The sequence below is a fragment of the Oncorhynchus kisutch genome, linkage group LG19 (assembly GCF_002021735.2).
Source record: "Oncorhynchus kisutch isolate 150728-3 linkage group LG19, Okis_V2, whole genome shotgun sequence".
NCBI classification, from domain to species: Eukaryota; Metazoa; Chordata; class Actinopteri; order Salmoniformes; family Salmonidae; genus Oncorhynchus; species Oncorhynchus kisutch.
The window spans coordinates 44,948,954-44,961,702 of record NC_034192.2 but is presented as its reverse complement, the minus strand read 5'-3'; the positions used below and the strand labels follow the sequence as shown (position 1 = coordinate 44,961,702).

The following is a 12,749-nucleotide window of genomic DNA, read 5'->3' as shown; positions in this document are numbered from 1 at the left end:
TGTGTTCATTAAGGCAGGCAACATGAACCATGTTAAAGCGTTTCGAACTAAACATGAAAATGAGCGTTTCTCATTTGACAGGTCCAGGGTGTCCTTCCCTGTTTCAGTCTGTTCTATTCTGTTTGGGTGCCGAATGAACACGACCCTGAACACTGCCTGCTGTGTGAGTAGTAAGGAGGTGAATGCAGGAGACACTTACTTTTTCCTCTCCTTGTCCCTCTTGAGTGTGGTGGAGCCCCCTGCCTGCAGAGCCTGGGACTGTAGGAGCTCAGCGGCCGTCTTTTTCTGCTTGAAGCCGTTGAGCTCGTCATCCAGGGATTTCTTCTTGTCCTCCAGCTTCTTCTTCTCATCCTGGTGCAGCTTCTTGAGCCGGTCAAACTTCTCGTGCAGCTGTGTTGCGAGGGAGAAGACTTACATCTCAGATAGAAACTAATTTAGGTGTGATATCTGTAGCAAACAGAGATGTCGCACATGTAACCCTAGTTCTTCTTAGGTTGGTAGGATTGGTGATGACATGGCAAAATTACAGGGTTAACTAGTAAAAGAGATACCTTCCTGTATACACACATACACAAACCTCTTTCTCGGCCTCCTTCAGCTCAGCCTCCTTTTCCTTGACTCTCTGGACGAACATCTGCCTCATCTCTTCCTCTTTCTTCTGCAGCTCTCCCATGAACTCGTTCCTCTTGGCCTCGTACGTCTCCTGCAGACTGGGGTCCACACAGAAAGAGGAAAGACATAAATTATGTCATACCAATGACTCATATATGTTAGTACTATGTCTATCATTACAGTGGAATAGAGCAGACTGCCATTTAAATCAAAATGATAAAAGTGGTTGTGATTAACTAAGGGGGTGGTAGAAAGTGGAAAGTGGTGCATACCGTTTCTTCACCCTTCTCCTAAAGAGTGCTCTGGCACACTCCTCGCCATGGAGTTCAAAGCATTGGAATTATGTTCGGAATTGACTGGAGGGAGTTCCTTTATTTTTTAAAACTATTTTAAAAAAATTATAAAAGGGTTTTCTACATGACTACAACACAAAAATAAAACGCACACTATACAAAGCATTCTTTAAGGTGGTCAACATATATTTTCCAAATTCGGTCAAACATGCCTGGTTTATGTTTCATTTTATAATATATAGTCTTATGGGATTGTAGCTAGATAGTTCAGTCCTCCTGTTTGTTATTGAAGGTGAATATAAGGCTTTCCAATTGATGGGCTTCCATTTTTTGCAGCAATTAGACCTAGATTACAAAACGTCCTCTGATATTAATCACCAATATTTACATTTCCCAACAGACATAATCTTGGAGATGGATGGATATAAATGACTCAACACAATGAAAAGATAGCACATACATTGTCAGTTTACCACAGGACCACAGCATATGTAATAGGGTTCCTTTGTGCTTTTTGCATCTCCAACAGAGATGTGACATTTCTGGGCGCATTAGATGCATTCTTGCAGGAGTGTAGTAAGTCCTATGAATTATATTAAATTGCAGTAGTTTCTGTCTACCGTTGTAGGAGCAGGTATGAACCATTTCACAGATTTTTTTTTTATTTCACCTTTATTTAACCAGGTAGGAAAGTTGAGAACAAGTTCTCATTTACAACTGCAACCTGGCCAAGATAAAGCAAAGCAATGCGACACAAACAACAACATAGACTTACACATGGAATAAACAAACGTACAGTCAATAACACAATAGAAACCTCTATATACAGTGTGTGAAAATGAGGTAAGATTAGGGAAGTAAGGCAATAAATAGGCCATAGTGGCGAAATAATTACAATTTAGCAATTAAACACTGGAGTGATAGATGTGCAGAAGATGAATGTGCAAGTAGAGATACTGGGATGCAAAGGTAAATATATATTTTTTTACAATATAGGGATGAGGTAGTTGGGTGGGCTATTTACAGATGGGCTGTGTACAGGTGCAATGATCGGTTAGCTGCTCTGACAGCTGATGCTTAAAGTTAGTGAGGGAGATATGAGTCTCCAGCTTCAGTGATTTTTGCAATTCGTTCAAGTCATTGGCAGCAGATAACTGGAAGGAAAGGTGGCCAAAGGAGGAGTTGGCTTTGGGGATGACCAGTGAAATATACCTGCTGGAGCGCGTGCTACAGGTGGGTGCTGCTATGGTGACCATAGCTGAGATAAGGCGGGGATTTACCTAGCAAAGACTTATAGATGACCTGGAGCCAGTGGGTTTGGCGACGAATATGAAGCGAGGGCCAGCCAACGAGAGCATACAGGTCGCAGTGGTGGGTAGTATATGGGGCTTTGGTGACAAAACAGATGGCACTGTGATAGACTACATCCAATTTGCTGAGTAGAGTGTTGGAGGCTATTTTGTAAATGACATCGCCGAAGTCAAGGATCGGTAGGATAGTCAGTTTTACGTGGGTACGTATGGCAGCATGAATGAAGGATGCTATGTTGCGAAATAGGAAGCCGATTCTTGATGACATTTTTGTTTGGAGATGCTTAATGTGAGTCTGGAAGGAGAGTTTACAGTCTAACCAGATACCTAGGTATTTGTAGTTGTCCACATCTTCTAAGTCAGAACCGTCCAGGGTAGTGATGCTGGATGGGCGGGCAGGTGCGGGCAGCGATCGGTTTAAGAGCATGCATTTAGTTTTACTTGCATTTAAGAGCAGTTGGAGACCATGGGACTAGTGTTGCATGGCATTGAAGCGCGTCTAGAAGTTTGTTAACTTCCTTGGGATAGGGGGCGGTATTTTGACGTCCGGATGAAAAGCGTGCCCAAAGTAAACTGCCTGCTACTCAGGCCCAGAAGCTAGGATATGCATCTAAAGTTTCTAAAACTGTTAAAATAATGCCTGTGAGTATAACAGAACTGAAATGGCAGGCACAACACCGAGGGCAAACCATCCCCCCCCCCCCCCCCCCCCCAACAAAAAAAATGAGAGCCCGTTCTTTGGTATTTTTCTCCGGTAAAGACAATAACGATTCTCCGTCTTAAATTGTATTGGTTATTTGCGTATTAGGGCACCTAAGGTTTGATTATAAACATTGATTGACTTGTTTGGATACGTTTATTGCTAACCCTTGGGATTCATTTTGTATGCATTTTGAGGGAGGAAACCGAGTGGATTATTGACTGAAGTGTGCCAGCTAAACTGAGTTTTTATGGATATAAAGAAGGACATTATCGAACAAAAGGACCATTTGTAATGTAACTGGGACCTTTTGGAGTGCCAACAGAAGAAGATCTTCAAAGGTAAGGCATATATTATATCGCTATTTCTGACTTTCGTGTCGCAACTCCCTGGTTGAAAATGATTTGTTATGCATTTGTGTGCTGGGCGCTGTCCTCAGATAATCACATGGTTTGCTTTCGCCGTAAAGCCTTTTTGAAATCTGACACGGTGGATGGATTAACAAGTTAAGCTTTATTTTGATGTATTGCACTTGTGATTTCAGGAAAGTTTAATATTTATAGTAATTTAATTTGAATTTGGCGCTCTGCAATTTCCCCGGAGGTTTTCGAAATGGGACGCTAGCGTTCCACTGATCCGCAAGAAGTTAACACAGTGTCCACAGTAATTCCAAGGGCCAGAATTATACAGAACGGTGTCCGCGCAGAGGTGGATTAGAGAATCAGCAGCAGCAAGAGCGACATCATTGATGTATACAGAGAAAAGAATCGTCCCGAGAATTGAACCCTGTTGCACCCCCATAGAGACTGCCAGAGGTCCGGACAACAGGCACTCCGATTTGACACACTGAACTCTATCTGAGAAGTAGTTGGTGAACCAGGCGAGGCAGTCATTTGAGAAACCAAGGCCTATGAGTCTGCCGATAAGAATGCGGTGATTGACAGAGTCGAAAGCCTCGGCTAGGTCAAGGAAGACAGCTGCACAGTATTGTCTTTCATTGATGGCGGTTATGATATCGTTTAGGACCTTGAGCATGGCTGAGGTGCACCCATGACCCGCTCCGAAACCAGATTGCACAGCGGAAAAGGTACGGTGGGATTCGAAATGGTCGGTGATCCGTTTGTTAACTTGGCTTTCAAAGACTTTAGAAAGGCAGGGTAAGATAGATATAAGACTGTAACAGTTTGGGCCTAGAGTGTCGCCCCTTTGAAGAGGGGGATGACCGTGGCAGCTTTCCAATCTTTAGGGATCTCAGACGATACAAAAGAGAGGTTGAACAGGCTAGTAATAGGGATTGCAACAATTGCGGCAGATAATTTTAGAAAGAGAGGGTCCAGATTGTCTAGCCCAGCTGATTTGTAGGGGTCCAGATTATACAGCTCTTTCAGAACATCAGCTATCTGGATTTGGGTGAAGGAGAAATGGGGGAAGATTGGGCAAGTTGCTGTGGGGGGTGCAGCGCTGTTGACCGGGGCAGGGGTAGCCAGGTGGAAAGCAAGGCCAGCCATCGAAAAATTCTTATTGAAATGATCGATTATCATAGATTTATCAGTGGTGACAGTGTTTCCTATCCTCAGTGCAGTGGGCAGCTGGGAGGAGGTGCTCTTATTCTCCATGGACTTTACAGTGTCCCAGAACTTTTTGGAGTTTGTGCTACAGGATGCAAGTTTCTGTTTGAAAAAGCTAGCCTTTGCTTTCCTAACTGCCTGTGTAAATTGGTTCCTAACTTTCCTGAAAAGTTACATATCGCAGGGGCTATTCAATGCTAATGCAGTACGCCACAGGATGTTTTTGTGCTGGTCAAGTGCAGTCAAGTCTGGAGTGAACCGAGGGCTATATCTGTTCTTAGTTGTACATTTTTGGAACGGGGCATGCTTATTTAAGATGGAGAGGAAAGCAATTTTAAAGAATAACAAAGGCATCCTCTACTGACGGGATGAGGTCAATATCCTTCCAGGATTCCCGGGCCAGGTTGATTAGAAAGGACTGCTCGCTGAAGTGTTTTAGGGAGCGTTTGACAGTGATGAAGGGTGGCCGTTTGACCGCGAACGCAGGCAATGAGGCAGTGATCTCTGAGATCCTGGTTGATGAGAGCAGAGGTGTATTTAGAGGGCAGTTTGGTCAGGATAATATCTAAGAGGGTGCCCGTGTTTACGGACTTAGGGTTGTACCTGGTAGGTTCCTTGATTATTTGTGTGAGATTGAGGGCATCCAGCTTAGATTGTAGGACGGCATGGGTGTTAAGCATATCCCAGTTTAGGTCACGTAACAGTACAAACTCTGAAGATTAATGGGGGGCAATTAATACACATATGGTGTCCAGGGCACAGCTGGGGGCTGAGGGGGGTCAATAACAAGCGGCAACAGTGAGAGACTTATTTCTGGAAAGGTGGATTTTTAAAAGTAGAAGCTCGAACTGTTTGGGCACAGACCTGGATAGCATGACAGAACTCTGCAGGCTATCTCTGCAGTAGATTGCAACTCCACCCCCTTTGGCAGTTCTATCTTGGAGGAAAATGTTGTAGTTGGGAATGGAAATTTCAGAATTTTTGGTGGCCTTCCTAAGCCAGGATTCAGACACGGCTAGGACATCAGGGTTGGTGGAGTGTGCTAAAGCAGTGAATAAAACAAACTTAGGGAGGAGGCTTCTAATGTTAACATGCATGAAACCAAGGCTTTTACGGTAACAGAAGTCAACAAAAGATAGCGCCTGGGGAATAGGAGTGGAACTGGGGACTACAGGGCCTGGGTTAACCTCTACATCACCAGAGGAAAAGAGGAGGAGTAGGATAAGGGTAAGGCTAAAGGCTATAAGAACTGGTCGTCTCGTGCGTTGGGGACAGAGAATAAAAGGGGCAGTTTCTGGGCATGGTAGAATAGATTCAGGGCATAACGTACAGACAATGGTAAGGTAAGATGTGAGTATAGTGGAGGTAAACCTAGGCATTGAGTGAAAATGAGAGAGGTTTCATCTCTGGAGGCACCATTTAAGCCAGGTAGGTCTCACCGCATGTGCATGGGGTGGGACAAAAGAGCTATCTAAGGCATTTTGAGCGGGACTGAGGGCTCTACAGTGAAATAAAACAGTAAGAACTAGCCAAGGCAGCAGTAGACAAGGCATATTGACATTAGAGAGAGACATAAAGCAAACACAGGTGTTGATCAGGAGAGCTAAGACTACAACGGGTAATTGGCGATGAATGGGCGGGCGGGTTCGTTAGGTACATACAGGACCTGAGTTTGAGGCTGGGGCCGACAAGTAAACAAAAAGAGGTACAGTCCAGAGGGCATCAGCTGTATAGCTGAGTGATCATTGGGTCAAAAGGTCAAAGGAGCAGCAATAGGTGAGTCAGGGTGCCGTTCTGTAGTCACTACTACGCTAGGCGAGCAGGGGACACATCGTTCAGAAAAGCTAGCGGGCCGGGGCTAGTAGATGATTCTTTGGCGACATCGTAACAGAATAGCCTGTTGAGACCCCCTCGGAAAGGTACGTCGGTAGACCGGTCGTGATGGATTGGTGGGGCTCCGTGTCAGCAGTAAAAAGGGTCCAGGCCAATTGGCAAAATAGTTATTGTAGCCCAAGAATTGGCTGAAGGACCTCTTTGGCTAGCCGGGAGATGGGCCTAGCTCGAGGCTTGCTCCAGGCTAACTGGTGCTTGCTTCGGGACAGAGACATTAGCCAGGAGTAGGCACTCGGATAGCAGCTAGCTAGCTGCGATGATCCGGTGTAAAGGTTCAGAGCTTGCGGTAGGAATCCAGAGATGCGGTATGGAAAAAGCAGTCCGATATGCTCTGGGTTGATATCGCGCTGTGCAGACTGGCAGGAATTGACCAGGCTGAGGCTGGCTGATGTCCGAGTTAATGGTGATGACCTCTGGCTAACTAGCTAGTAGCTAGTTAGCTGGCTATCTTCTAATGGAGGTTCCAGTTCCAAAGTGTAAAAGAATTGCAGATCCGTACCACATTGGGTGAGGAGGGTTGCAGGAGAGTATGTTCAGACCGTAGATGGAAATTGAGATAAAAAATATATACGAAGAAAACTATATATAGATGGGACGGGACAGGACAAATAGACATCCGACTGCTATGCCATCTTGGAACATATCTGTGACCAATAGTTCTCCTCAATTTCTTCCTTTATATCTGTTTCCCATGGTTTCCATCTAGGTTCTGAACCATCTGGTAGAGTTTAAATCAACCCTTGATATAACTTGGCAATCAACTTCTTTAGCGTAGCAGCCTCTTTCCATATTTTTTCTATGCTAGAAGCCGTCGGTTCATCCAGATTCTGTTGAAGTGATTGAATAAGCTTTCTGAATGGAAGAACTTAAAAGAAATCGGCCTTGGATAATCCAAGTCTTTCTTGTAATTGATTGAATTAGTAGAGATCCATGTTCAAAATTCATAATGCCACTTTGGAACAAGGACTTAAAGGTGTTATCATTAAACACTGGAGGTAAGGTGGGGTTATTCCAAATAGGGGTGCCTGGCGATATTTGTTCTTTCCACCTCATGAATTAATGTACATTTTCCAAAACATTAATGACATTGAGAATCATTGGACTGTCTGTTTTTAGTAGTGAATATAGTGAATATATTTTAGATCACAACGTATTACATGTACGGCTTCAATAGGAGGATAGACTGATTTCCATTGTTTAAGTGAAAGCAGTTGTACAGCCCAGTAATACATCTTCCTATGAGGTAGTCCAAGACCTCCAGCTTTCTAGAGGAAGTATTAAACAGTCAATTTCCATTCCAATTAAAGTTGGAGAGCAGGCCATTTTATTTAAAAAAATTTGGATGGAATTGAAACTGGCAGGGCCTGGAATAAATACATCAACCTTATTAATATATTAATTTTAATTATATTGACCCTATGCATCATAGAGAAAGGGAGAGATCTCCATCTTTGAACATCGGATTCAACCTATCTATTAAAGGAGAGTAATTGATTTTATATGCCTCCTTCAGACTGCATGGTATCAGTACACCCAGGGATGTCATATGTCTTTGTCTATTTCCACTTAGATGTATTTTCTAAGCTTGAGAAGTCATGATTACAAATGGGCATTATTTCAGTTCTTCCAATTTACTTTGAATATGGACACAGCACCATGTGTCCAACAGTAATAAAAGGCATGTCAGAGAATGTTCTGGTTCAGATCAATAAAGTAAAATCTAATCTGCATACAATGATGTCACATGTTGATCTCCACTAATCTCTATGCCCTGGATTGAGCCAAGAGCTCTAATTATTGTTGCTAGGGGTTTTGTGGCTAAAGAAAATAAATAACCAGACAAAAGGTTTCCCTGTGGAGGCAGTTTACACCATTGTTAAATCCAGGACAAGGAGTGTGCAGCAGGGTGGAGAATCGGGATGCAGTCTCTGAGGGATGTAGGGAGTTAAGAGGAAACAGGAAGTAAGGAGGAAATATGGAGAGAAGCAGCCTCACCTGAAGGGTTTGCAGTCGGGGTCTGTGTCCTTGAAGCCCATCTCCTCCAGCTTGCAGCGACGGTAGAGCTCGTAGTGTCTGGTGTGAGTCTGCTCTCTAAGATCCTCCATGTTCACCCTGATTAGCATCTCTCTCAGCTTCACAAAGTCACAGTGGTTTTCATTCTCCACTGCCGACACACACACACACACACACACACACACACACACACACACACACACACACACACACGTCAGACAGCTACTACTCAACAGCGTTTGATTAAAACACTACCACTGGTTGACAACGTGGGTCAATCCATTAACCACTACAGATTGAACAAACAACAGCCATTGTAAAAGACCAGAACCACACATTCACAACTCACATAATTGCTTGTTTTAAACACATTTCTGATTAAACTGTGATTGAAATGTGCAGGTATGTGTAATACTCAGTGAACACTAATAACAAATGTACACAGCTCCATTCATGACCTATGGAGGGTTCATTTCTGGTTTTACAATCTAGCGGAGGGCCACGTAAGGTGGCCAAATAACAAATTGACAGGTGATAAGGTGTGGGAATACGGAGGAAGTGTCATATAATTTGAATATCTTGTCATTTGATATACTGAGAATACGAGATGTTTCACATCTGTATTCCTATGGTAAATCAGTGACTTACCCTGATAATGCTCACAGGTTTCCTGACCTACCACTTTTCAAGCATTATTGACTCGTTTGAAATAAATCAATCCCATAGAACCCTCAGACATTTGTGACATGACTCAAGCAACCTCTGCTGTAGTTCATACAGTTATGGAAGAGTGGGCGCATGCATTGTTAAATAGAAAAAACCTGAATGAGATTACATAAGCAGCAGTGATAGCTTCCCTCTTGACGGTATGAATGTAGTTGTTAAGGGAGTTGGGGCGGAATGAGTGGGAGGGAAATGGTGGCCAAAAATGGAAGGCCACCATTTCCCTCCCACTCATTCCGCCCCAACTCCCTTAACAACTACATACCTCTCATTTCCCCTGTTGTACGTGACCTAGCTTACCCTGTACCGTTCCCCAGGGGTACTGCCGCGCTTTCACCATCTTGTTGCCGATCTTCACTTCCTCCGTGCTTCCCACCACGGCGAACGGCAAATGGGCCTGCGGAGCAGAAGGGATTCTCGTTAGTGCAGTGACACCTGAGTCCACCTTTCTCTCTTTTTATCAAACACAACACACATATCACACACAAATACACACACATCATGCAAGCACACACACTATTGACACTTCCTGCAATTATCATTCCATGTTATCACTCCATTACACAACTTGATTATTTATTTGTTTAGATTTGGATCAATTGGAGCACATCTCTTGACAGGCAAAACAATTGGCAGAGTGAACCTAACACAAAGTTAATTGCAGGTGATGTGAATCATGTTAGGTCTATATTGCAAGTTAATACACGTTCCATTCATCCAACAGCAAGGGCTTCTGACTGCAGTGATCGGAGTGGGTGGCCTTTCTGCCAGAGTGGTGGCGTCTTCGTGAGATCGGAGGGTGAGAGTCTTGAGAGCTAATTGACTAACGCAAATCAGCTGGGTTCTGCTCAGTCAGAAGCATTGGCATTCTCCACTCGCTTATGTCATTCCTCATGGTCCGCTCATTTAACCCCGGCCCGTTAGTCAGCGGCCAGGGGCCCTTTCCCACACAGAGCTTCCTGTAGCAAGAGCTAGCTGATTGTCATACACTGTACTGGACTGGTGGAGGAGGAGGACACAGATGGTGCTCGTATCCTGCTCTAGTGCTGCTGTTTCAATGTTCTGAGAATTAACAGAATAAATGACTCACAACTCATAGTGAAAGGAAACTTACTCGAGGGGTACAGATACACAACTACATCTACTCCTGTAGATGTACGTATATTGTATTACTTGGCCTCACAAAAAAAAAATCCATGAAAGCATCAACTATCGTATTCACTTGATATTTCTTCCTAACCAAACCTTGTCAGTCACTCTCATACTTCTCAACTATAACTAGTAAGTCTGTATAACTTTCTGAAATGCTGCTGAACTAAAATGAGCAGCATCATAGAAGGGTTATCTTACGTTCATGGTGGAGTTGATCTCTGCCACCGTCTCATCGTCGATGGGGAATTGGTAGATCAGAACACCGTTGCTGACCAGCTCACTGGTGATCTTGATCTTGAACTTGGTCAGCTCGCTTTTGGAGATGGCGTCTGATTTGGCGATGATGGGGATTATGTTGACCTGTTGTTTGAGGAGATGAAATTAGATCAGAAAATGTTATTAGGCTATCCGCTAATGAGGAAATGATATGTGCAGGTGTAACAGTATTAGCTTCCGTCCCCTCGCCCGCACCCGGGCTCGAACCAGGGACCCTCTGCACACATCAACAACAGTCACCCACGAAGCATCGTTACCCATCGCTCCACAAAAGCCACGGCCCTTACAGAGCTTGGGGAACAACTACTTCAGGTCTCAGAGCGAGTGACGTCACCGATTGAAACGCTATTAGTGCGCACCACCGCTAACTAGCTAGCCATTTCACATCGGTTACACACAGGCACATAGACAAAACAATCATTCAAAATACATACTAAAACACAGGCATTGATTTGTTTGTTTTTTACAGACTTGCATCAAGTATTAAAATCAGGATTACAATATTTAGTACAAAGTGCATGCTAGCAGCTAGGGAGCAGAGCAGATGAAGGATTGTTATGATGGGCTGACAGTGACAAGGTGTGAACAAATAATGCCCACACATTGGGATGTAGCTAAATAAGGAACAGCTTTGAGGCTCATGTCAAATGCAATTTTACAACCCCCCGCTTCCAGCAGGACAAAAAAAACGACTGAAACTAAATTGGCTACTTTCAAATCAGAGCCCATGAAAACAATGTAGATCAAGATAATCCTATAATCATTTGATCCAAAACCTCTCAGCTCCACACATTAAGGGTTTGTTTCCCAGATACAGATTAAGCCTAGTCCTGGATTAAAAAGCCCTTTTCCCTGGAGCTTCTGCATTGATAATTTGTAAGTACAAGACTAAGCTTAATCTATAATAAGCACATACAAAACACTCCCATACGAAAAATAATAAATTGGAATACATTTCAATAAAATATATACACTACCAGTCAAAAGTTTTAGAACACCTTCTCATTCATGGGTTTTTCCTTTATTCTTACAATTTTCTATATTGTAGAATAATAGTGAAGACATCAAAACTATGAAATAACACATATGGAATCATGTAGTAACCAAAAAAGTGTTAAACAAATCAAAATATATATTATATTTGAGAATCTTCAAATAGCCACCCTTTGCCTTGATGACAGCTTTGCACACGCTTGGCATTCTCTCAACCAGCTTCATGAGGTAGTCACCTGGAATTCAATTAACAGGTGTGCCTTGTTAAAAGTTCATTTGTGGAATTTCCTTCTTAATGTGCTTGAGCCAATCAGTTGTGTTGTGACAAGTTGGGGGGTATACAGAAGATAGCTCTATTTGGTAAAAAAACAAGTCAATATTATGGCAAAAACAGCTCAAATAAGCAAAGGGAAATGACAGTCCATCATTACTTTAAGACATCTTCATATCATATCTTCCAGTCAATACGGAAAATGTGAAGAACATTGAAAGTTTCTTCAAGTGCAGTCGCAAAAACCATCAAGCGCTATGATGAAACTGGCTCTTATGAGGACCGCCAAAGGAATGGAAGACTCCTATGCTGCAGAGGACAAGTTCAGTTACCAGCCTCATAAATTTCAGCCCAAATAAATACATCACAGTGTTCAAGTAACAGACACATGTCAATATTAACTGTTCAGGGGAGGAGACTGTGTGAATCAGGCCTTCATGGTCAAATTGCTGTAACGAAGCCACTACTAAAGGACACCAATAAAAATAAACTTGCTTGGGCCAAGAAACACAATCAATTAGACCGGTGAAAATGTGTCCTTTGGTCTGGAGTTGGTCTGGAGTTCCCACATATGCTAAGCACTTGTTGGCTGCTTTTCCTTCACTCTGCGGCCCGACTCATCCCAAAACATCTCAATTTGGTTGAGATCAGGGGATTTTGGAGGCCAGGTCATCTGATACAGCACTCCATTACTCTCCTTCTTGGTAAAATAGCCCTTACACAGCCTGGAGGTGTGTTGGGTCATTGTCCTTTAGCTAGCTAGTTCCCAATTAAATTAAAATGTGTTCATGAACATGAGCCATCTTGTGTGGGATTGTTTCAATGACTTTGTCTCCATAGCCACGGGAAGATGTTTGAAGCTGGGGGTGCAGCAATTTTTTAGCCAACTCCATCTCTGCATTATCCACACGGTAACTGTCAACTTGTGAGTCTGCAATTGACACT

The 12,749-nt window shown here is 43.3% G+C and overlaps 1 protein-coding gene across 6 annotated transcripts in view; it reads right to left on the bottom strand.

The window, feature by feature from the left end:
* Nucleotides 1-12,749, bottom strand: part of LOC109864886 (septin-6) — a 45,642-nt gene that overhangs the window by 8,890 nt on the left and 24,003 nt on the right. For all 6 annotated transcript variants that reach the window (XM_031797562.1, XM_031797560.1, XM_020452924.2 and 3 more), the window contains exons 5-9: nt 10,463-10,624; nt 9,413-9,509; nt 8,372-8,540; nt 578-710; nt 200-390 (exon numbers count right to left, since the gene is read on the bottom strand). In XM_031797562.1, the coding sequence (XP_031653422.1) occupies nt 200-390; nt 578-710; nt 8,372-8,540; nt 9,413-9,509; nt 10,463-10,624 (752 nt within the window). The remainder of the gene's footprint in view (nt 1-199; nt 391-577; nt 711-8,371; nt 8,541-9,412; nt 9,510-10,462; nt 10,625-12,749) is intronic.